This window comes from Nematolebias whitei, chromosome 21 (genome assembly GCF_014905685.2).
Source record: "Nematolebias whitei isolate Nwh7 chromosome 21, NemWhi1, whole genome shotgun sequence".
NCBI classification, from domain to species: Eukaryota; Metazoa; Chordata; class Actinopteri; order Cyprinodontiformes; family Rivulidae; genus Nematolebias; species Nematolebias whitei.
This window is the reverse complement of record NC_056518.1, coordinates 29,812,941-29,838,299: the sequence shown is the minus strand read 5'-3', so window position 1 is coordinate 29,838,299 and position 25,359 is coordinate 29,812,941. Positions and strand designations below refer to the sequence as shown.

Below are 25,359 nucleotides of genomic sequence, written 5' to 3'. Positions count from 1 at the left end.
CAGCTCAGCCTCAACACGACAGATCAGAGCAACCCTCTCATCACTGCAAACGAGGCTTCGATCTTTAAAACTCCTCACCCCCAACCCAGAGTGAACATTCACCATCACCTGGTCCAAAACCATTAGAAGCCCCACGGGTCTTGAGTGGTTTCCATTTGTCCGAGACAATCTATTTCCGTCTCAGATAACCACATCTCGCCTCGTGGTTGTCCGGTGAAATAGATATGGATTAAAGTTCTCTGCCAATGCGACAAATTTCCATCATCTGTAAAAATGAAAGGGGAACAAGTTGTTTATCGTTTGTGTTGGTCTTTTTAAAGCCATCCAATCTAATAATCATATAGGGATAAAACTGACGAAGCTTTATAGAGATAAACAGAACCAGCGCCACAGTTTGACCCAATCAGAGCAGAGCGAGGTCTGCAGTCTGACAGACAGCAGGTGATCGCAGCGTTCCTGACTCAGACTGCAGGTGAGAGCACCAATCAGGGTTTCTGGGATTATTTTCCAAGGAGGATACCCCGGTAACCCTAACCGAAGGTGATGACGTAATAGATTATTAAACGTCTACGTGTTACACATGTTCACGTGACCAATTCACTGCACAGAGCCGTGAGTCACAACATCCGTGTATGCCACCATCTTTCAGAAAAGATGGAGAGACTGGAGACTCAAACTCCCATGACCCCCTCAGCAACTATGGGGAAGATGATCCACTGCTCCAGGACCAGGAGGAAATCCGAACTGTTCCTCCCGAGTTTAACGTGATGGAGGGGTTTGAGCCCAAGATCCAGGAGGCTACAATCTTTGCTGGGTCTTCTCCTGTTCAGGTCTCCCAAAACAAATAGATTTCATTGAGGGGCCAAACCAGGAGCCGTTTCAAGACCTTAATGGAAGAGGACCACAGAAAAGACAATAACTCACCATGAGCAGGGAAAATGAAGAGGGAAACATCTGAACTCCACACTGATGAGGAATAAAAACTATTGGGCAACATTTTTCAGTCAGGTCATCTGGACAGTTTCTTTTTTTGTACTGAAACGTTTCGCCTTCGATCCGGAAGGCTTCATCAGTCAACACAAAAAGAAGAAACTGTCCAGATGACTTGACCGAAAAATGTTGGATTGTATATCTGGATTATTGAGCAAGGACTTTGTTATTGGGCAACAGGTCCAAATTTGTCTGTCCTCTTCTTTAAAGTGTAAATGTGGAGGCGGCTGCCGAGGCGGGGTATGATGAGGGCGACAGAATGTGCACGAACAAGTGTTTCAGAAGCCGTGCACGCTAGAACTTTGAAAACCGTTTTGGTTGGTCCCAGACTCGAGTTCAGAGACCGCAGCTGAAAATGAGATTTACCCCACAAATCTGAGTTTCTAGTTTTAGCTGAGTGAGAGATCCTAACTGAGGTCAGGTGTGAGCAGTACGGCAGGTGAGGGCGCGGTTATGGGCGAGTCCATTCCTGGTTTCATGAAGTCGCTTCAGGTATGTGGAAGGTCCAGATCCTGAATCTGCCTCAATAAGAACCAAGCTGTTGTAGATATTGAGTTCTTGGTTTTATGCGTACTGGATGCAGTTACCTGACACACTTCCAGTGTTTGTCTCACACCCTGTCCCATCCATCCATCTCACTACCTGTCCTGTCCAACTTACGCAATACCGTCTGTCCATTCGTCTCACACACTGTCCAGTCTGTCTCACACTGTGTCCTGTCTGCAGGACCCACAGAAAAAGACAATGTTCAGCAGAATAGAACCCTCTATAGAGGACGAGCTGCTCTGTGTTCGGCTGAATGATTACGCAAAAGTTCAATCACAGCTGGACTCGGTGAAAACACTGGAGTGAAACTCCTGGACCAGCGAGGGAGCAGCATGTCCACCTCGGTGTGAAAGCAGGTGCAGCAAGAGCAGAAAAAGAACCAGACCCAAAAACTTGTCCTGAACGAACCAGGCTGAGAAGAGATCGATCGTTCCACGTGACCCAGCATCAGCCGGCAGGCAGCCAATCAGCACAGCAGGAAACAGGAAGCAGGAAACAGGAAGTTGACGCAGCACACTAACGAAACCAGCAACTCCAGAGGAGACTATGAAGTTGTGATGGGTCAATCATAAAAAAAACCTGAAAAATATTCAAATAAAGCTGCTGAATTTAAAATATACAATTTATCTCAAAAAACGGTTTGATGTTACTCAAGCCACTCTGATTATTATTGTTTTCTTTTTTATTATTATTATTGTCATTATTATTATTATTTTCTTTATTATTATCGTTTGTTTGTTTTACCTGAAGCTCACTGTGATTAAATATTTAATGTACAAGAATGTTCTGACTAAAACAGTTTCATAAAACACAATTTAACAACAGTAACAGTTGGCATTTAAATAAATAAACCCCAAAGTCGTAATTTTGTTGCATATTTACATGACTAAAATATTTATTTAAATAAGATAAAACACCGAAGTCTAATTCACAAAACTTTATAACAACAACCTTAAATACGTTTAATAAAATCTGCTCCTTCATTTTTAGATTGAAGTTCATTGCAAATGGAAGTGAAATGATCCAACATTTCTCAGTCAGGTCATCTGGACGGTTTCTTTTTTTGTGCTGAAACGTTTCACCTTTGATCCAGAAGGCTTCATCAGTCAAGGAAACACACAACAAAACTGATTCTTCCTCCAACAGCCTACTCCAAAGTGGAACAAACCAGTTCTGCTTGTGATAAGATGGTCTCTTTGGTACGCCCCCTCCTCCATTGCCGACCCTCTTCCTTGTTGACAGTCGTGTCAAACTGGTTGAAAACAACAAAGTCCATGCTCAATAATCCAGGTATACAATCAAAAAGAAACTGTCCAGATGACCTGACTGAAAAATGTTGGATTGTATACCTGGATTATTGAGCATGGACTTTGTTGGAAGTGAAATGACTTCCACAATAAAATATTTGATTAAAAATAAGTTTTTAAACATTGGTAACATGCAAAAGATGTGATTGTGAGTTACTGTGAGCGTTAAATTAGCTTTTAGCATTTTTGCCAAAAATATTTGCAAAAAATCTGCAAAAAGTCTCAAAGGTCAGATATTTAAATAAGAAGGTATTTTATAGTCAGACTGAGCCTTCACAAAGAACCAGAACACCAGAGGTCCAGAGTCACAGCATCGTTATGAAACTGACCGAACCAGCCGGTCCTCCGCCTCAGCACCACAGACTAAACCCTTCATCCTGTCAACATCTGACATAAATGAGGACAGAGACGTCCACTTGTGGACAGAGACGTCCACTTGTGGGCAGAGATGCCCGCGTGCGGGCGGGGCCTGGAGTCCAGGTGTGACTGACAGCTCCTGACAGAGGTGGGCATCAGAAACAATCTGGTGCACAGATCAGACGCTCCATCTTGCTACAAACAGCCTAAAGTTTATAATGGTATGGTATGGTAATGACACTGAAGCAGACATTTAATTCCAGATATTTAAAAAAAAACCTGCATGTTTGAAAGCAAAAACTAAATTAGACAAAGATGATCACTTTAGTTCTCCACATGAATGTCGTGATGAAACATGAAACTGACTTTTAAACGCCTCCAGCCTTCAAAACTTCAGAATGATTTAAGCAGTTTAACATAACACGCTCTACGTTCCACTGTTGCCTCCGTTTTAATTCAAGATAATTAAAGAATAATGAAATGTGAATTAAAAGGCGGATTATGAGGGATTACAATTTGCATAAATCGCTATTAAAATGTTAAGATTGGAGCCATTTTAGGGCGCTGCCTTGGTTGAATTGAAACAAGAGCTGTCCAGTTCCTGACTCACGCTGATTAATGATCTGAATCCTCTGAATCAGGAGTCCATGGACCTGCCGTCCTATGGAAGACCTAAGTCCTTGAGTTCTCACCAAAACAAACAAACAGCAGAATGATCTGAATCACTGTAGACTCAGGATTCCTTTTTAAAAACTCCAGATTCAGACGAGTCATAACATTCACGTTTACATTTAACACATTTTACGCTTTAGTTCCATCATCTGAAAGTTTGTTCATTAGAACAAATACGAGGGTTGTGTGCAGCGTGACTGACTCAAGAGAATTAGATTCAGATTAACCAGAGTCCATAAAGCGAACCCAATGTACCGGCTCTAATTCGGACCAACCGTTAGCTCATCAGCTTGTCAGAATTAAACCGTTTCTCCAAATAAGTCACCTACGACAGGTAAGATACTATTACTTATAACTATGACAGTAGTCACCACTTTAAAACCGCCTAAATATTCCTTTATGTTTGCTTTACCTTAGAAGTCAAGGTTTTCTTCTGATGATGTTAGAAATCAAAGCAGCAGATGGATGATAAACACAGATTTTTATTTATTTAATTTGCCAATGTTCATTTTTATTAAACATAATAACAAGGATTGCTTAAGTTAAATAAATGTATATTTTACAACTTTTAAACTCGAACCTAAAAAAAAGTGGCCAGCATCAGCAGATTAATCAGATTAACTTCACCGTATTCAACAAATGTATAATTTTGAAGGGGTAAACATTAAGTCACAGACATTAAAGTGGTTTAATTAAATTGTTTACCACCTGTAAACAAACACAACAACAGCATCAGCTGCAGGGGTATGGTTAGTTTTACAGGCTGTGAAAATGGACATTTTAAAATGAGGGAAATCATTTTATAAACTTTGTGTAAAATCCTGAATGGTCCTGGAAACCCCCCCCCGTGTCTCCCAGCTGTGTGAGCCCCACAGAGGTCCACTGTCTGTCCGTCCAACACGTCCCAGCCTGCTGGGAATGTCAATGAGAGGACACAAGGACAAGACACACCGTGTGAGTCTGCAGAGGCTCCCTGGGCTCGGTTCGGTCCCGCTTTGTTTAAACGGTGTGCCTTAAAGTGGATCAACCTGATGAACTAGCAAACCTTTACCTTCCTGTCAAACACAGCGGCTAACAGAGCTAGCCCTCGGGGGCGGCGTCTAATTCCTGGCATCACGGACAACACAAACATTAATTGCCCGAGTCAAAAATGCCCGATTCATTTGCCCTCAGAAAATAAAATAATTCAATAATAAAAATGTAAAAAAAAATCTAATTTAAAACGTGGGAAATTAGAATATTAGCGCAGTTCAGGAAATACACGGAGCCATTCTTACCGTTCCCTTGGACATTCGTTGCCAGTTATACCAGACTGTGACGATCCTTTTCGGTCTTTAGAAGACAAAAGTTCCGATTCCTCGTAACGACAACAAAAATAGGTTTATGGTTCCTGCTGCCAGCCAGCTGTTAGAACCATAATTTACGCTAGGAAGTGTTTCCACCCGGGTTGCTGCGGGTATCGGCGACTAACGCTGAAATAACGTGGTTTCAATGGTCAGCCAGGATTTAGTCAGAGCCGTTCAGGTGCCGCCTGTCTCCCGGAGCCTCCATGATGAAACCTGCCGACCAGCGGCGACAGAAGGCCGGGCCACAATAAAACTAAAGCCCCCTGTTCGGTCCTGGAAGTGACAGCTCCGTCCTCCGGTGACTGAGCCTGAAAATGGAGTCCCTCCTCCCGGAGTCCCTGCCAGAGCTGACGTCATCCCGCCGGGTGAAAAGGGAAGCTGCGGTTCAAAGTGAGAAACCAGATTCATTTACTGCAATATGTAAATAAAAGGGCAGCAACTGGTAGAGCCGCTGCCTCTCAGCGAGCAGGTTACCCTGGTTCAAATCCCGGTCCGGGGGGCCTTTCTGGGTGGACTTTGTAGTGTTCTCTCCGTGCATGTGTGGGTTTTCTCCTGGCGCTCCAGTTTCCTCCCACAGACCAAAAACATGCATGTTAGGTGAATTGGTAACTGAATTGTCCCTAGGTGAAAGAGTGCATGGCTGTTTGTCTCTTTGTGGCCCTGTGATGGACTTGCAACCTGTCCAAGGTGTACCCTGCCTCTCGCACAGTTACCGCTGGACATGGGCACCGGTGACCCCCGCGACCCAAAAAGGAAGAAGCGGGTAAGGATAATGGATGGATGGATGTTAAAAGTTGCTGCCATTGGATCATTGTGGTCACCATGGTAACCAGACAACTGTTTCTGCCATTCCCTGGTCAACTTTCAGAGGGGAAAATGGAAAAGTAAGTCTCAAATTCACAGCGGCTGTGTAAAAACTACAACTCAGACCTTAAGAAGTCTTAAACTGTGAGCAAACTTAGACTCTTGACAGCCTCACAAGAGAGTTATGTTTCTACTGTTGGCGATGTGGTGAGTTTAAAAAGATTTTAATACCTCTGTTGGATGTAACTGGGACCCTGTGTACATAATTTTGTACATGTACTACATGTGGTGGAATGACAAATAACCGTGAATCCTTGAATTACCTAATGTTACTTAGCCTTCAGCTAACTTTTTACTACTTTTAGCTCTTTACTGCTTTACCTTTTTGCTATTTTAGCTTTTACATTACCTTTGTCAACCTTTTATCTAAATTTGGCTTCTTTTGGAATCTTTTGCTTTTAACTAGCATTTTCTTACATTTGTTTTGTTGCTACTTTACCAAGCATTCTGCTACTTTAAACCATCAGCTAGACATTTGCTACTTTGCTTATTTTTTTAGTGCTTTTAGCATTTTCATATTTATAGCAATCATTTGCTACATTTAGCTTTTAGTTAGCCTTTTGCTACTTTAGCTTTAAGCTAAAGTTTTAAGTTATGGCAGTTTTTTTACATTTTTATTTCTTCCATTTACTTTTTCATTTTATGCTTTTTATACGATTGTCTATTGTTGTACCTCATCTGTGTTGTGTTTAAATCAGGTCTCTCTTGTGAATGAGTCCTCGTGACTCAATGAGACTAACCTGTATAAATAAAGGTTGAATAAAAAAAGCTAAATTTTTTCTATCATTTTGGTACTTTTGGCTATCAGATAGCCTGTCTGTTGTTGCCTTACATTTATTATTATTAGAGTTTATTTTGATCAACGATAGCACAATATGTTACATGATAAAAACAAAGCAACCGTTGTTTTGTACGAAGGTTTGGAAAGTTAAAATGAATTTGGATAATTTATTTCACCACCATTTTGGAAATGCAAAATGTTTTATTTTGAAAAACAGATTCAAAAGGTTGTCAGCAGCTCCAGCATTGAGTTTCAAATCAGAGATTCTCAGATGGACCGAGGTCCGGGCTTTGACTGGACCGTTCCAGAACCTTTACCTGGTTCTCTTTAAACCAGTGGACTGCGTCTTCAGCGGTGTGTTCAGGATCATTGTTCTGCTGGAAGGTGGACCTCCGTCTGTCTCACAGCTCTTTGGTTTCCATCAAGAATTTCTTTGTATTTTGCTCTTTTTAAAAAAAAAATTAAAAAAACCTCCGACCTGTTTCTCGGTCCCTTCTGATGGAAATCATCCCCACAGCATGATGCTGCCACCACCGTGCTTCAGTGTAGGGATGCTGTTCTCAGCATGAGAACCAGTCATAATGTCCTCATCTCATCTGACCTTCTACCACACGTTTGGCATCTCCTTCATGTCCACTCTTATGAAGTTCAGGTCCGTCCAACTTCTAGTGCTCCTGTGGACAGATCCATCTCCATCAAGGTTATCTTTGTCCTCCTGGACGTCTCTCTGATTCGTGTCCTCCTGTCCTGTTCTGAGTTTTGGTGGAAGACCTTCTCTTGGCAGGTCTGTGGTGGTATTGTGATTCTATTTCCCAATAATGGAGTTATTTCAACTCTGTTGGATCTTCAGGGTTCCAGGTTTCTTTCAAAACTCAGCCAGAGGTGTTGATTCTGCTCATTTTGTTAAAACATAAACTTTCTGGAAAACCAACTTGTACTTTAAAATAAAATAAGTACTGGAGTTCTCTGGTTGTTAAACCAAACGTTTTGCTGAAGGACGGAGGAGCAGATAAACAAACACCGGACAGGTACATATCGGATTTATTGTCACGTGGTCGGAGAGCTCCTCTTCTTCTTCTTCTCCTGCTGTCTGTCAACGACGGTCCTCCACACGCCACTGAGGGCAACTCGGGCCATCAGCAGCGTGATGCTGAAGTTTCGCCGGTACCATTCTCTGGACAGGAGGAGAAAAGAAACGATCAGTTCAGGGAGAAGAGCAGACGTCATTAACACGATAATTAAAGGGATCAACCATCAGTTCGGCTGACTCTGATGAAACAGATCAAACGTCACATCAGACAGCTTTGTGACGCTGGTTTACAGAAAACCCTACAGAGCTGGACACATTAGTTGTTGTTGTTTATACTCGGGGTGATCCCGAACGTTTAAAGCCACAGCTTCTGCAGAGGGAGCTGAATGGTCCCATCAGAACCAGCACCGAGGAGAGACGTCAAGAAGGAAACAACAAAAACTCACTTGTTGTAGTCGGCATGTCGACTTCTGTTTCTGTCCAGGAAGCTTTTATAAAACAGAGCCATCTCCTCACTGCTCAGAGCCCGACGCCTTCCTGAGGAGGAGACGACATCATCATCAGTTTATAATCTGAACGTCGACTCAGCATTCACATCAATGCTTATTTTTCTGTAAGTTTTTTTACAGTCTAACTCCTTCTGCAAACTTTGTTTTAGCCGTTCATAGATGACTGGTGGGACTAGAGTTTTTGTAACTTTTCAAAATATTTAATTTTATTTATAAAACATTACCGGTAATCTTTGTTCACGTAAAAAAAAATCTCCATAAACAAACACTGAAATCTGCTTCAGCTGCTGGTTCTGTTCATGTCTTGTTTTATGTTTAGCTTAAAGCTAATCTTTTGATACATTTAGCTACTACTTTGTAATATTCTTGCTGTCTTTTTGCTATTTTTATCTTTAAGCTAACATATTTCTACTTTTAGCTAGCCTTTAGTCACATTTGGCTACGTCTGTTACTTTTTAGCCTTTTGATACTTTTAGCTTTTAACTAGTCTGTTCTTATTTTTATCTAACCATTTACAGCTTTTACTAGCCTATCCTTACTTTTCACTATTTACTTCTTAACCTATTGCTACTTTAGTTTTTAGCTAACCTTTTGCCACTTTTAGCTGGTGTTTTGCTACTTTTACCTTTTTGCTATTTTAGCTTTCAGATAACCTTTTGCTACTTTTAGCTATTTAGTACTTTTACTTTATAGTTGGCATTTAGCTTCTCTTGGCTTTATTGAGTTTTTTCAGTACCATAGATCTCAGTGTTCACTTTGTATTTTCACAGAAAATGTAATTTATTTTTATTTTAAACATCTAATTTTGTTTTACAAACCTCACCATTTTCATCTCGTAGAGTCAAGCCTTTAGTTTTTAGCTGTGAGACGATGAACACTTCTTTTTCCTGCAGGAAGAAAAAAAAAATTTGAACAATTATCCAGTAATGAAGAATGTCGATAAAATGCTGTTAAACAAGTTGTGAACACAAAACATTTATTTTATTTTTAAAGACAAACTTTAGGCTTCATGCGGATTTAAACCACAACATCTAAAATATTTAATTAGCAGAAGATTCAGTGAAACTTTCATTTCTCCTTCATTCTGCTACATCAAAAGCTGCTGGTGAAAACCTGATACTGGGCTCGGTTCTGGATCAGGGAACAGAACCGGACCAAAGAGGAACAAACTCGCTGATCCAGACAGGAAGGCGTTTCTGCTGAAATTTATTTATTCCTATTTTCTTTTTTTGTGACACAAACAAAAATAAACAAACTCTGGGACGTGTAAACAAAAAGGTTAAATCTGAACGTCCACCTGGCTGAAGCTGATGTTCTGTTTGGTCCAGAAGTTCTGGTTCCAGTCCTCCGTCTCCTGCCTCAGCTTCCTCAGCTGCTTCTCCAGGTCCGACTCGTCCTCCGGGACCCGGTACACGATGGGACGCAGATTGGACAGGGGGTTTGGAGGTCCAATCCAGTCGTGCGTGGAGCTGGGCGTCGGCCTGAAGCAGGAGCTCTGCGTTAAAGGAAAATAAGAGCCGATATTCAGCTGAAATCTGACGAGGTAGAAGCTGAGTCGTCCCCAACGTACACCGAATGCTAACAAGGGAGCGGGTGATATGCATCCTGCTACTTTCATTACTGCCCATCACAAAAACTTCAGCTGCTTTCAGCTGAAATGATCAAACTCTTGACTGAGTCTGACTCAGCAGAACCTGCAGCTCGTCAACGGGTCCGAGTGCCACAAACTGACGTCACCCGGGTCCAAACTGAGCAGCTGAGCAACAAGTCGGAGCTTATCAGTCCAGAGCAGGCGACACGATGAGAGGAGCAGCCCGAAGAAAAACCCAATCCAGGACTCGGAGACCAGGACAAAGGTACACAGAACCTCCAACCGGACTCGTTTCAAACCAAGAGCACGAAATTATTTAGTTTTCTTTTATTATTATACATTAGAGAAGTCTGCATGTCCTGCTCAAATGCAGCGTGGAGTGAATAATTCTGCTGAAAGTTGCTGAAGCAGCTGAAATATTTCTTTAGCTCAACCAACAATGCTGAATGCAGGAAGAAAAGAGGGATGCAGCAAAATGACAGCCGAAATGTGTGGAAAAAAGCTGAAATGAGCAAAAGAAGCTGAAATGAGTATAAAACAAACAAACAAACCAAAAAAAAAAAAAAAAGCATTAGCAAAAAGAACGTGAAGAACGCAGAAAAACAGCCAAGAAATAAATGAGATTAAAGAAGCTGCATTTTTATTAGCATTCAGCGTGTTGGGGACGAGTTTAAAATACTCCACACCAAATATTAGCTGAATATCTCTAAAAATGACTGAGATTTAACCTTTTTTATTAGTTTAGCTACATGTGCATTTACACATTTATACATTTCGCTCAAACCTGAAATTATTTATAAAATCCTTGAAGATAAATCTTCAAACACAATTTGTGGTTTGAGAAAACTTTATTCTATTTGTAAAAACACAAAAATGATAAATTCCAACACTTTTTTTGGCATCTGGACTAAATTAGGCCAGGTCTAGTTTAAAAATTACAACACTCAGACGGTTCAAACCTGAAATAAACGCCTCTCCATTAAAGGCATGACCTCTTGTTCTGGTTATCTGTGTCGTTGTGTTTGAATTGGACCCGTTTCAACGTGGACCAGTTGCACAAAAAAATTATAAAACAAAAAGATTTTTTCATTCTTGGACCTTTACAAGTTTCACGTTTATAAATTTAATGGAGCAGAGCTAAAAAAAACAGCTGTTGGAATCAGAAGCCAACTTCAGCGTCTTCCAAAACGTAAAAATAAATAAATAAAACAAATTCTGACGAAAAATGACGGGCATTTTAACACATGACCCATTAAAGAGACGTACACGTTGAAAGAACATTATAAGCTGCTGCCAGTGACTCACTGTGGTCACCATGGTAACCACACACCTATCTGTCACTCCCTGACTGTGCCCTAATAAGACAGAAACAAACTGAAAAGTAAGCCTCAGACAAGCAGTCGCTGTGTGAAAACCATGTCAGATCTGTAAAATTCTTGAACTGTGAGTGACCGAAGGCTCTGATAGACACACGTGAATTCCTTTAAGCTCCTAACAGGGATTTTCTTGTATGTTTTAACAAACTTCCATTGATTGTCTATGGGGGGAATTTTTAGCAGATTTTTGCGATTATACAGCCCATGTCGTGAGATTTCTTGATTACGTGAGTCAAAGCAGGATTCTCTTGGTCGAACTGCGTGTTTTCATGTATAATTTGCAGTCCTTTAATGAAAGTGGACAAAAATAATGTGGAACCCCAACGGAAGGGTGTTTCACTGCATTTGGTACCCCCAACAAGCTGTAGTCCGTCGTGTAGTGATGGCAGAATAAAACAAAAGCTTCGATACATGTTTTGAACCGTTAAGTACAATTACATCGTAACACTTCTTCGTAGCCTGTTTTGGTGTGAACGAAATCACGTGACGTCTAAAACACAAACTGTTACGTTGTCGGAATGAATCCCTTGACTGGTTTGTGGTCCAATCAGCTGATTCTTTGGCCTCGTTTCGATTCTGACAGGTGACTGGTAGAAACAGTTTTGAATTTGGTCGTGCTCACGACTATAAAATGGTTATGAGAAGAGCGCAATGTGCTGTTTTTGCTGTCGTGTTGTTGAGATGGTATCATTATGGAGCCAGCCAGGAAAAAAAGTCGTTCTAACATGCGAGAACACTTCATTCTGCTCGCTCATGATAAGGTGGTTCTGGTATTTGAATATGTAAAAAAAAAAAAATATGTCAACTCTAAAATAGCATTACAGTAAAATGATGTGATTTTTGTAGTCATAAGGCTGCACAGACTCAAAGTTTTATTTTGACATGACAGATCCACTGGTGTACTGTCTGAACCATCAAAATGTGGACCCACATCTGTTCACATTGGTGAAACATTTTTTATGCATGCCAACATTATGTCCCTTGCAATCGAGTATTTTCCAAGTGTGGAGAGGATGTGAGCAAAAAAAGAAACCGGCTAAGTCCTAAAACAGTTGAAAAACTGATGTTTCTCAATAAATGACGATAGTTTCCAATCTTTGCACTGTTTTCCACAGGGACTCTGGATTTCTTGTTGTCATTTCATTGTTATCTCTAACAAAGATAAAGACCCTGACTCTGTCAAAGTAACACAAGCACACCAATACCATGCCAAATTGGATTATTAGACATCCTCTATAACAATGTTCATTCAATCTTTATTTGAAAATAGAATGTGTAAACATCAACAACTTTTAAAACCAAATAGTCCAAGTGAGATCATACAAAGTTCTTTGGGTGTGTGCAATAAAATGAGTGCCTGATTTAACTGCGACATCGCAGGTGGCCAGGAGAGGTCACTGTAACTGAAGCTTCAAACGTTTGTCCCTAGTGGTTCGGTGCTTCATAAAAGCTTCATTTGCCCATCACTGCCGTCGTGTGTACCGTAACTCATCGGTGAGAACATGATGAATGAAACTGACCTTTCTGGGTTCATCCTGTCGAGCTGCTCGTTCAGAACTGCAGAACCCACAGCTGACCGGAAATAGTCGGTATGAACGCAGAGCAGCGAGGGTCAATTTACTGAAGCTCCGACACGTTGAATGTCTCACAGACATTTTTAATGCATCCACACAAAATAAAGTATTTAAAACCCCAATGCAACCGAACTAACAGCTGGTTGCGACAATCAAAACACACGAGGGGTGACCGAGTCACCACCTACCACTTTAACCGGATGTTTGGTCATAGAAGGAAAGGTTAGCTTGAAAATCACACCGGCGTAACATCTAAACGCTGACATTGTTTGCACCTATTTCAACATACTTAGTGTTTCTGCACCACAAATTAATAATTATATAAAATATTAAAAAATGAACGAATAAATAAATAAATAAAATGAAACCAGCTAAATTTATATGAAGCTGCCCGTTTTATCTGCCGTTTCCTTTCCCGCCTTTCCCTCTCCGCACGTACCGGATGAACAAATCGAGCGCACTAGATGTTGGACAACAGAAAACTATTCGCGGCTCTCAAAAGTAACGTCGTTGATCAAAATTACAGCTCGTTATATACATTCCTTAACGCTTATATTAATTTGTTCGTTAAAAAATAAAATAGCACATACGTGTTTTTTTAAACATCAAGGTGAACGTAGATGAATTAAGCTAACTGAAGCGTAAGGAGGAAAGCTCAACTCCGTGTTAGTTGATGTGCGCGAGCAGAAAGTAGTAGAAGGTATCTCTAGGTGCGTTAATGTTGAGCTTTAATCGGAGGAGCTGCGACCTTTCCAGCAGTTCACATGGCTGTACGCTGGCTGTGCAGGTAAGAGCACAAGTGGCGAAATCATTTTGTTTCTGCTTTATTTTAGACAATAAGAAGTGTTTTAGGCCAAAAGGTGGGGCGGAGAGAGTCAGGTGATCATCCTGAGAGGGACAATCAGGGAGGGGGGGGAGCTGCTTCTGTTTATTCCTGTTCTGGATCCGAAGCTCCGGTTTTAACCCCCAGTAAAGCCTGGCTTTTAGATTTATTTTTGAATCTAAATGTTTTAAAAGAAGCGGGACCGCGGTGGGAGGGGCAGCCTCTCCCCGGCGGGTCGGTCACGGTCGGTTCGGTTCGGTTGGTGCTGAAGCTGAGCGGAGAGTCCGGCGGAAACCTCCGGGATTTCGACCTCCTTTTCCCGCCCCGGTTGATGGCAACAAGCCTCCCTGAAGATGTGCGCCAACGTGTTCGGAGTGCTGAAGAGGTGAGGCCAGGTTCGGGGGTTCTGATGGAGCCTCCAGCCGGTCCAGGTTCATTTCGTGTTAGCAAGGCTGAAGGAGGAGGTGTCTTTACCACCATGGACTGGATCTCTGCAGAGATTATCCCAATAAATGCTCCACATGAGCCCATCCTGGTTTCTAGAACCGTCCAGAACCTTCTCTGCCCTTAAGGAGAATTGATTTACAATAACCCAGAATATTAGGATTAAGAGGTTTTATGCAGAACTAGGTGGGCAATACACGGCCCAAGGGCCAAAAGTGGCCCCTTGGACCATCTCAATCCGGCCCCCAATATCCTTAATTCAGAAAACAACAACTTTTAAATAAGTTGATTATCAATGAACTTAAGATAATGTATTGTCAGTATGTTTAGCAAGCATGCTAACTATGCTACAAGTAAAAGCCTGAACAAAGCCTTCCTTATTGTTTGACGTAAAGAAAATTTACTTTCCAATTCTCTACGTGACCCACTGAACGCTTTAAATGTCTTGATTCGGTCCTCTGGAAGAAAAAGCTCCCAGAGTGAGGGACTCATGTTTGTTGAATAACAGGACGCCATGACACTGAGCTGGTCAGGAGAGGAGGAGGAACCAGGCTGTTCTGACCAGAGATGTCGTTCAGGACCGATCCAAATTATTTGAGTGACTCGTTAAAAGGAACAACAATGAGAAACCGAGTCACAGAAAACTGAGCCGTTTTTTTTGTTTTCTTCCTCGGATGGAATTACGTGCACTCCTCTTTCGCTTTTTTACAGAGATAAAGAAGTAGTTGGAGGGGGAGGAGTTGCATGCTTGACGAATCGTGATACAGTTGTATGTCGTTAGGTACGGCTGTACGTACTACGTTAGGATCCATAAGAGCCGGCTCCCTTCAAAGGGCTGTAAATCCCATCTCTAGCTGTGGCTGTGTATGGTTCTTCCACATGCTGCCGAGGGCCTCGTTTGTGAAGTTAATGTTTATCCAATTACCAAAGTGTTTTGTTTCTTCAGATTTCAATCATGCAGCCAGTTAAACGAGACCAAACAAGAGTCAACAACAGATTCAGCTGCTCAGCAGAAAAGATGTGACAAGTCTTCATCGATACGTCTTTGTTGCTCGACCCACAAAAACATTTTCCCTACTAACAGAACCAAAAATAATCTGCCAAACTCAAATTTCTTTACTTCTGTGGAAGGTTTGTGTGTTTGGTTGGGAGGAACTTCAGATCCAACATTTATCCAAAAACGGTTTCAGCTCCTTCAGAACCTGAAGCCCGGTTCTGTCCTGTTAGATTTCTTCAGCTGTGTTTGTTGGGATAAGCTGAAGTCTCGGGGTTCTTTCTGACTCTTCGTCCGATGTGACAGAAGAAGAAGATGAATGTCCGTATTTATACGGCAGTTTTTAACCTCGTCCCTGGTCAAAGGCACATTTTTAAAATCTGTTTAATCAGTGGACATGGGCACCGGCGACCCCCGTGACCCAAAATGAAAGAAGCGGGTAAAAGATAATGGATGGATGGATGGCTGGATGGATGGATGGATGGATGGATGGATGTTTAATCAGTTTCCATATTCTCACGTATCGGACGCTGGCAGGTGAGATAAAACAAGAAGTTTTAGTTTTTTTATGGTTTCTTTGTTTTCCTGTCCCTTCCTGCAGCCTGTTTGGGAAGCCCTTTGATGGGGGGAAGAGGATGGAGCACGGCGTCCCCCCGGAGCAGCAGCAGCATCCCATGGATCAGCAGCAGCACCACCCGGCCATGCTGCGACTCTACGAGGTCCAGAAGGAGGTGTCGGCTCTGGGGCCGCAGGTCTGCACCTTCAGCGGCCTGCAGAACGAACGGGAGTACAAGCGCATGGAGCGGGAGCTGACCCGGCTGCTGCTGGAGGTGGACCAGGTGGACGCGGAGGGCCGAGCGGAGCTGCAGGGCGTGCGAAAGAGAACTGCGCAGGAGGTGGAGGGCCTCCTGCGCTACCTGGAAGAAAACGCCACCCACCCGTCCCGCCAGGCCATCGAGGAGCTGAGCACTGCGGCGCGGCAGCTGGTGGAGGAGCGCGTGGTGGCGCCGCAGCGGGCCGGCGGCGTGGCGGAGATCAACGACGAGCTGGTGGACGCCCTGCAGGAGCTGGTGCTGAGGCTCACCCAGATCAAGACCGAAGGCAGGGTGCCACTTCGCAAGGCCCGCTACCGGGCGCTGACGCGCCTCTGCGCCGTGCAGGACGTCCTGGAGGGACGCACCCAGCAGCAGACCCTGTCCCTGCCGCTGTCGGGAGACACCCACGAAGCGGTGAACCGCATCAACCAGGTGATGGTGAAGGTGAGCATGGCCCGCAGCCAGCTGGTGGCCCTGCTGATGGGACTGAGCGGCAGGGACAGCTGCGCTCACCTGTCCCGCGTCCTGATGGAGCTGCAGGTGGAGCTGGACGCCCTGGACGTCTCCGGGAACGCGGCCATCAGAAACTACCGGAAACAGGTGGTGGAGGAGATCAACGGGCTGCTGAAACACCTGGACCTGGAGGGAGAGGGCGACGACACCCGCAGGTTGGTTTCACCTGGAAAAACAAAGTCCACTGAGTCCTTCAAGTTGTCATCAGAACCTCCGTGACCCGGTCTTTGTTCCTGCAGGTACGATCTGGCGCAGAACAACTCCATCCGTGAGATCGAGGCAGTGCGAGCTCACGTGACCCACCTGCGGGAGGGCGTCCTGCAGCACTGCGTAGTGGGAGACCTCAGCTTCAGGCCCAAAGCCGAGCTGCAGACCCTCCTCACGCACCTGGACCAGGTGGACACGGCCAAGAACCCGTGCATCCGAGAGGCCCGGCGCCGCGCCGTGGTGGAGGTCCAGGCCGTCATCACCTTCCTCGACCTCCGCGAGGCCTTGGTCTGCCGCCAGCCGGGCCCTGACGAGCACCCGTCGCACCGGGCCGTCTGGCTGGTGCTGGGGAGCCTGTCCAACCTCCAGGCCCAGGTTCTGGGCTTCGACGGCAAACGGGCCGACAAGAGCTACATGATGCTGGAGGAGCTGCTGACCAAGCAACTGCTGGCGCTGGACGCCGTGGACGCCCACGGAGACGAGTCCACCAAGATGGCCCGAAAGCAGGCGGTGAAGTTCGCCCAGAACATTTTGAACTACCTGGACATGAAGACCGACGAGTGGGAGTACTGACCCGACCCGAGGAGCGCAGGACGTCTGGAAACCCTCATCATCATTCCATTGCTGAAAATATGAACTCACTCTCCCAGAATCCACTGCTGCAGCGTCTTTCTTTGTGTCTGTGGCTGGAAAAACTCACAGCTCCTTTTTGTAAAAACACCGTCAACCCTGCGCGTCGGTTCTGGATGGTTCTGTCTGGACCTCCTGGATGTGTCAGCTGCGGTGTTTTGTTTTTTCATGTTTGGTCGTACAAATCTACCGCCGACGCTCTGAACTTCCTCCTGATCAACATTTTACCAGATAATCAATACACACTCCTGTCTGTACTTATGGTTTTAGATTCTAATAGAAGCTTTTCACCTGCTCTCAAAAACATTCTTCGCCATAATTGAAATACAAATGTCAACATTTGGGATAATTACAGACATTAATTTAAAATATCTATAAATCCTTCAAAAGTTAAAGTGGTCAGAGTCTAGATGAACTGCAAATATTTTTAATTTTAATTCTGACTACCGGTAGAATATTGTGCTATTATTCAAATCCATAAATGTTAACAGAAGCAGAGGTGTGATTTGATTATGTGGTAAAATGTCCTGCCATACAAGGTGCCAACTTGGGCTGCTCAAAACAATGGGACATTTTTTTCGTACAACTACAACATCGAGATGAAGAAGAATCATCAGCTGGTTTTATCACCCTCTGAGGGTTTGACGCCATAAAGAAACTGAAGAAAAGAAAAACTGGCGTTTGACGGAGGAGCGGGCACTTTGTCTTTGCTCAGATTTGAACCCACTGAATATTTTATTTAACTGCTGCTGCTTCTGTAGGTGGTTTATTTATTAGTGTTTTTTATTCAGAGCACGACATATTTGTTCAGGAAAAGGACGGAAGAGAAGCCGAGGGTCGGCACATCGAAGACGGAGATCGACAAACTTGCTGTCGGACTCTGTTTTTAGGAAAAAAACTGAATATCCGTGCCTTTTGCTTTTTAACGTTTCACCTTTTTTCTTTTTTAAGCAATGAGGAAACTGAAGCACTGAATGTGTTTATGGACAGAGAGCACCTTCGCCGTTATCACTACAGCATATCTGCACTTATTAGACGAGGGACAGTCCGGCTAACAGCAATTTAGCTAACATACAGCATTTTGGCTAACGGGAAACAATCCGGCTAATGGGAAACGATCTGGCTAACAGAAAGAAGGTTGGCTAATGGGGAAGGATCCAACTAATGGAACATTTTAGCTAACGTACAGTATTTTGGCTAACATGGAGCAGTCTGGCTAATGGAGCCGCAGGTTGGCTAACGGGGAACAATCCGTTTAACAGAGTCGTAGGTTCGCTAATGAGGAACAATCTGGCTAACAGAACCATAGGTTGGCTAACGGGGAATGATCTGGCTAACAGCAGTTTAGCTAAAATACAGTATTGTGGCTAATGATGAACAATCCGGCTAATAACAAGCTCCTTGGCTAATGAGGAACAATCTGGCTAACAGAACCATAGGTTGGCTAACGGGGAATGATCTGGCTAACAGCAGTTTAGCTAAAATACAGTATTGTGGCTAATGGGGAACAATCCGGCTAACGGAGCCGCTGGTTGATCATAGTGGAGTAACGAACTAATAAAACTAAACGAAAACACAATGAAACCACCAAAAATCCTGAACGGAGGAGATCATTATTATAATTATAAATAAGCTATGATTTATTTAATTATTTTTTAGCAGATGTGTGTAATAAATGACTGGAGTGCCACAACAAGCAGAATTAGGCACAAGGTCGTAGACTGTTTTTAACTATTTTCCTGTAGCCAAAAAAAGGTAAAATTTAAAGAGAAAGGCAAACACTGTACTGCAGAGCAATGACTAATGAAAGTAAAATTCATTAAAAAAAATTAAACGGGCAAAAATGGTGCATCAGTCGACAAATGTGTTTTACAAAGTCAGCACTTTCATCTGTAAATTCATGAACAGTGTTAAATTGTTCTTTGTTGTTTTATTTTTATATCTTATTTATTCCTGTTTATGGATCTATTTTTGTGGCACTCCTGTTGTTCCGTATGGACCAAATTTCCTGCAGTTCATAGTTTTTTTAGCTTTTATTTAATCTACTTTATTTTTTTGTATTAACCCTGACCAGGCATTCAGGCAAAAAAAAAAAAATAAACATTTTAAAAATGTATCTCCGGGGCAAATGAGCGAATTTAAATTAGAGCACAAAGAAAGACGAATAACAAAGCGAGGACAGGTGAGACGTCGGCTGTTAAAGGTCCATTTTTATTTTCGGTCCTGTTTTTTTCTGCTTTAAGCTGCAGCTCGGCTCGGATGACGTTAAACCACCAAAGCTTTGCGTCACCTCAGTGCACGCACTAAAACACACAGCTGCGAACTTCCTGTTCCCGTGCGCCGCTTCCCTCTGAATCATTGAAGAGTTTCAAATTTAGACTCTGAGGTTTGAAAAAGAGAACGGCAGCTTTTCAAGGATTTAAACCCAAAGTGTTCAGGTGTCTGCAAACACTGCTTTTATTCGGAGGCACTAATTTAACGACACGGAGCCTTTAGTTTTGCACGTTTTGAAAGATAAAGTTGTTCAGTTTCGTTTATTGTCTGGTTTTGTTTACGGCTTTAAGATAGTTTTTACAACTGATATACGAGTAGAATTTTTTTGTTTTGTTTAAACACATGGAAATGTTACTGAAACAGTAAAATAAAAGTTGGGGACTATTTTCTGCGGCGGCGTAATCCATGATTTTAGAGAATAATTCGGAGCAAAGAGCTTAAATAATCTGGGAAAAACAATAAAACATCTACGACAATTAACACATTTGTTCTTTAAAAGAACCGAGCTCTACTTTTTCTTTAAAATGTTTTTTTTTTTAAGTTACAAAACATAAATTCAAAAGAAAAGTTTTATTTATCTTATGTTTTTATTTACTTTCCTCTTAAAGTTAATAAGAATTAAACTTTTTTTTTTGTTTAGTTGAAGATCAGGTCACAAAACAAAACGAGCAAGTTATTTTTATCACTAGTTTGTCTTAAAGGGATATTCCAGCCATTCTTGGGTGGGGTTTTGCGCTTGTTTAGGTAAATAATTTACAACTAATCCAACTCAGATTAAAGTGGATTATTTTACACTTCAATCTGTAATATTATTTTGTTCTTGCAAACAGTTTTGGTCAGAAGAAACATACAGATGAATACATATTTACAGCATTTACTTTTTTTTATTAATCATCTGCTGAAAAAGTAGTTTTAATCTGTTACAGTTATAATCTGAAGAGGAGTAAATAGTATTTATGCAGTTTTTGTCTAGTTAGGAGTCTAAAAAAAGAAACTTTAGATTTTAACTGATTTTAGCTGAAGATGGGTCCAAAGAACAAAAGCAACAGAACCAAATCAAACAGGAAGTTCTGTTTCAGCTCGGACGTTTTATTTGTTTACGTCTTTTTGTTTACTTTTATTTACACGTCACTAAAAGCCCAAGGCTCAATCCAGAAAGTTAAAATCTTTAAAGGTAGTTTCTAAAACTGAGCTGAAATGTCCGAGGTTCTTTTAGGGTCTGAACCCGGCGGCACCGAGGGTCCGCGGAGGATTTTAAAGTGTTTCTGCTCAGCCGAAGGTTTTTCACGTCAGTTTGAGCTCTTTTCACAAGTTCTGCTGAGTTTTAGTTCAAAGTTTGAGGAAAAACAAACGGATCTTTAGCTGTTCCCTCAGAGCTGCAGATTCTGAAATGAACATCTGAAACGTTTAATTTGTTGATGTCCTCAGCGTGTTTGTAGAACAAAATGTTGTGAGATGAGTTTATTCAAAGAACCTGAAAGAGACCCGACGTTTCCGGACGGCACCGCTTTCTGCCTCTTGTGTTGCCTTTCTTTCTCCGATGACCCGAATGTGTCGCTTTGACTCGTCTTCTTCTGCTTCGAATGCGAGTTTCTTTGTTTTTCCACCTCAGCTTGTACAGAGAAGCTGGATTAAATACACGTTTGTGTGGCTGGGATTAAAGTTTGTATTTTCACCGTAAAATAAAATAAAACCATCTGATTCTGTGCGCTGCGAATGTGTTCCTGGTGTTTTGATTCCAAATTTTAACGCCGCCGTTTCAGACTAAAGCAGGATTTCACTTTTTGTGTCTCGAGTCGTTTGCGAGTCTTCTCGCTCTCGAGCTGAAAGACCTTCACCGGAGACGCTCACAAATGTCCAGAAACGTTTTGACGACGTTCCCCTCGCAGGCCACAGGGACCTGTTGTCACGGAGTCTGAAGGTCGTCAGACTGGTTTCTGAAAGTCAAAGGTGCGAGCGACGGGAAAACGGTCCGAGTCGGTGGCGACTGCAGTGAGACGAGTTGGAGATGAACCAGAACCTCTTGTCCACTCAGCTGGAGAGAGGACCTCGTATTCATAAGGTCTGAACTTCTCAACTGTCACAGAACAGTCACCTCGTCCGACCATCGCCGTCCATCCTCTGGTTCTGGACTCAGGTCTTGGCAGAATCTTGATCAGGGCGACCCAGACATCTCCTTCCATAGCCAGCTCTTTTGGAGGACTCCAAGGCGTTCCCAAACCAGCTGAGAGACATGGTCTCTCCAGCATGTCCTGGGTCTTTCCCGGCGTCTCCTCCCAGTCGGTTATGCCCGGAACACCTCCCTAGGGAGGTGACCAGGGTCCATCCTTACCAGACATCTGAACCGCCTCGTCTGGATCTCTCAGACGCTGCAGCAGCGGTTTTGATCCACTCCTCCAGACAGATCTTCTCCAGATCTTTCAGGTTTTGGGCCTGTCGCTGGGCAACCTTGAGTTTCAGCTCCCTCCAAAGATCTTCTATTGGGTTCAGGTCTGGAGACCGGCAAGGCCCCTCCAGGACCTTGAAATGCTTCTTACGGAGCCACTCCTCAGTTGCCCTGGCCGTGTTGTGGTCATTGTCGGCCACGACCCATCGAAGTGTTGCAACACAACCTTCCTTTTAGATGATAACTTTTACTAACTGGCTTCTTAATGTGCGTGAATGTTTTCTACAGAGCCCTGAGACAACTTGTTGGGACTTGGTGCTGTAGAAATAAACTGAATTTAAATTGTAGGTGGGAAAACTTGCAAAATCGGCTTATTTTCCCCACTGTATCCAGTTAAAAAACATATTGAGAAACATTTGCAGGACATTCTTGAGACATCTGCACAACAGAACTGTGACGTTTGACCCAAAAAGACCAGGACATTATGATCATTCGACCTGCAAACACGTCGTAGAAACAAAGTGAGACGGCAACTGAAGCACGTTTTCCTGCAGGTGTTGCACAAACATTAGTTGCCACCAGCTCTCAAACATTTGCAGCCAAGTGAGGAACTATAGCTGAAACCTTCTGGAGAATTTAACACAGATTTGGAGTTTGTTCAAATTTTGGACTCCATGGAAGTTTTTGTGTATTTGGGGACGCACCTATTATTCTACACCTCGGAAGTGAGTCTACATTTCCATCTCCGTTAATGTTGCCCGAACCACAATGTCTCCCCCACAAAAGTTATATCAAAACGACTGGCTCGGCCCCGTGATGTGTACTATTACTTTTATTGGCATTTCAAGTTACCATGGCGAAGTAATTTGCGAACAAAGACGCAATATTTCACCAACTCCAGGAACTAGTTGGTGACTGCCCACTTATTATTCTGAAAAGCGTATCTTTTTCAACTTTAATGTAGCCCAAACCGCAAAGTGGACCCCCACAAAAGTTATATCCATAGGACCGGCCCGGCTCCGAGATGTGTGCTTTTACTTTTATTGGCAATAGGCGTTACCATGGCGACATATTTTGCTAACGAAAATGACATTAGGAAATGAATAGGAGAAAACTTTTCAAAGAAACTGAGTAATGTTGGGAGCCATTTTGGTTCAACATGCATGGAAGGCACCTATTATTAATTAGTAAAAATAATTAACATAAATTATTAATTATTTGTTTTAATAATTACAAATAATAACATTAACAATTACTAATATTAATGCCTGAGATAATTATTAATATAATTATCAAATATATTAATAGTTTTTAATAATAGATTGACAATATATTAATAATTAATTATTAATATGTTGTATATTGTTATATATTATAATATATTAATAATTAATTAATAATAATAATGTAATAATAAATAGGCAGTCCCCGTCAAAGTTTCTCCAGGAACGTTCTAGTTTCTTGTAATATTTCTCTCAGTCTTTTCTTTCAGGTTTATATATTCATGTAGTTGTGATCAGATTCAGATGACGATAATTTATATAAACTTTCTGCTGGAACAACATTTTGGGGTTCTGTCAGACAGAGGAGGTCTTTGTGTTGGACGACAGAACCCGGCAGGTTCTGGGAGTGAAGAGTCTGAGTGTGAGCTGCAGAGGGCAGCCCATCATCACTCCTGAAACAAGACGGCCGCTCAGGTTCAGAACCAGGAAGCTGTCGCTTCCTTCCTGTGGACTCAGAACACCCAGCAGAACATTTACAGGATCTTATTGGACCTGTCCGGTTCCAGCTGGAGGTGTAGACCTGCTCAGCACGACGAGCGGAGACAGAGAAAAATGGATGAACAGCAACAAAACTCTCCCCTGAACAAACTAAAGAGAGTCTTTAAAAGACAACAATTAATGTTAAATGTTACAGAAAAACAAAGTCTAGTGGGAAAAAAATCTTATAAAACCCAGACAACACAGGTTCTGACCCAGAGCCAGAAGGTACAGGATTGGATCTGAAGGCAGCTGGGACCACGGGAACAGACTGAAGGTCTCTCTGCTGTTCAGACCCACCTTTAGTTCTCCATAGAACATCTAAAGTTCTGCTGTGACCCGCCCCGTGGTTCAGCTGGAGCCGCCACGTTTGAAGGAAGAAAAGTGATGAACTATCCCCGCAGTCAAGCACGGAGGTGGAAACATAACTTGGGTCAGATTTGAGTAGAAGGTCCATATGTAACCAAGAACCTTCTTCCCTCAGCCAGAACACTGAAGATGGGTCATGGATGGGTCTTTCTGCAGGAGAATGTCCCACCAAGATCCCAGAGAGGCCGAGCTGGTCACCAGTTCCTGCAGAACCAGTTCATGTCTTTTTCAATCATAAGAATGTTTTAAAGAATAAAACTAAGTCCTCACATCTTCTTGTCTTCTAAACGAAGCTCTTGTTTAGGAGTTTAACCAGAAGTAAATGTGTTTGGACCGGTTTCGTCTGACTGCGTCCACAACGAGACAAAGGTCGCCCGTCCCCTCGTCCTGCAGGGCAGACGTTTCTATTGTTGGACAGCAACTGGTCTGCACCTCGCTCTATTTTCAGACAGAAACACGAAGCGTCTCGTGACTGTCCAACTCATCAACTTATTGAATCACTGACTCACTGAATCACTAAATTAATGACTCACTGAATCAATGACTCACTGAATCAATAACTCACTGAATCAATGACTCACTGAATCACTGACTCACTGAATCAATGACTCCCTGAATCAATGACTCACTGAATTGATGACTCCCTGAATCAATGACTCACTGAATCAATGACTCCCTGAATCAATGACTCACTGAATTGATGACTCCCTGAATAAATGACTCCCTGAATCAATGACTCCCAGAATCAATAACTCACTGAATCAATGACTCACTGAATCAATGACTCACTGAATCACTGACTCAAACGTTGCAGGAAACTAAAGGCCCAGAGCTTTGTGATGGAATCACCCGCCGCCTGCCAAACTGAGGAAGAAGAGACCAAGTTGAAGATGACTTGGATGATTTGATGAGGTCTGATTCTGCTCAGAGTCCGTGTTAGGGATGACTTTCAGCTACTACCACACCTAAATGTGGCTCGATTTCTGTAACTATGACTGAGGGTTAGGCACTTCTGTTTGCTAAAGTCAGACAGCTCTTTAAGTTTCTGGAAAGGCCTCGATTGTTTCAGCAAGAAAACATGAAACTGCTCACTGCATCATCACAAGAGCACGAAGAGCCCACCTGCAGTCCAGACCCAACACACAAATCCTCCAACAACTGGTCTCCTAGGGTCCTCCAGAACCACCATCTGGTCTCCTCA

At 42.8% G+C, this 25,359-nt stretch overlaps 3 protein-coding genes across 6 annotated transcripts in view; 1 reads left to right on the top strand and 2 right to left on the bottom strand.

The window, feature by feature from the left end:
- klc1a (kinesin light chain 1a) overlaps positions 1–5,536 on the bottom strand; it is a 29,919-nt gene extending 24,383 nt beyond the window's left edge. For all 3 annotated transcript variants that reach the window (XM_037695204.1, XM_037695205.1, XM_037695206.1), the window contains exon 1: positions 5,150–5,536. The gene's annotated coding sequence lies outside the window, so the exon portion shown is untranslated. The remainder of the gene's footprint in view (positions 1–5,149) is intronic.
- A 1,682-nt stretch (positions 5,537–7,218) lies between these two features.
- LOC119427926 (cytochrome c oxidase assembly factor 8) lies at positions 7,219–13,135 on the bottom strand. The gene is made up of 5 exons (XM_037695588.1): positions 12,890–13,135; positions 9,700–9,897; positions 9,226–9,289; positions 8,340–8,430; positions 7,219–8,037 (listed from the first exon to the last, which is right to left on the bottom strand). Exons 1-5 carry the CDS (start codon positions 13,022–13,024, stop codon positions 7,911–7,913), a joined length of 615 nt encoding a protein of 204 aa, XP_037551516.1. The 5' UTR covers positions 13,025–13,135; the 3' UTR covers positions 7,219–7,910.
- On the top strand, positions 10,026–19,448 carry bag5 (BCL2 associated athanogene 5). Of its 2 annotated transcripts, none has more exons than XM_037695587.1 (3): positions 10,026–10,258; positions 15,806–16,687; positions 16,772–19,448. In XM_037695587.1, exons 1-3 carry the CDS (start codon positions 10,203–10,205, stop codon positions 17,310–17,312), a joined length of 1,479 nt encoding a protein of 492 aa, XP_037551515.1. In that variant the 5' UTR covers positions 10,026–10,202; the 3' UTR covers positions 17,313–19,448. The 2 variants fall into 2 exon arrangements, with proteins under 2 accessions (XP_037551515.1, XP_037551514.1); XM_037695586.1 differs by lacking the exon at positions 10,026–10,258 and adding an exon at positions 13,609–13,730.
- Positions 19,449–25,359: the final 5,911 nt, after the last annotated feature.

Bases quoted from the DNA above. Each gene is read 5' to 3' on its own strand.
- bag5 (XM_037695587.1), top strand. From the start codon at position 10,203: ATGAGAGGAGCAGCCCGAAGAAAAACCCAATCCAGGACTCGGAGACCA. The intron at 10,259-15,805 runs GTACACAGAACC...CCCTTCCTGCAG, and splicing joins ACTCGGAGACCAGGACAAAG to CCTGTTTGGGAAGCCCTTTG. The intron at 16,688-16,771 runs GTTGGTTTCACC...TTGTTCCTGCAG, and splicing joins GAGGGCGACGACACCCGCAG to GTACGATCTGGCGCAGAACA.
- LOC119427926 (XM_037695588.1), bottom strand. From the start codon at position 13,024: ATGTCTGTGAGACATTCAACGTGTCGGAGCTTCAGTAAATTGACCCTC. The intron at 9,898-12,889 runs GTCAGTTTCATT...CCTTTAACGCAG, and splicing joins GACAGGATGAACCCAGAAAG to AGCTCCTGCTTCAGGCCGAC. The intron at 8,038-8,339 runs GTGAGTTTTTGT...CCTCCTGTCCAG, and splicing joins CGACATGCCGACTACAACAA to AGAATGGTACCGGCGAAACT.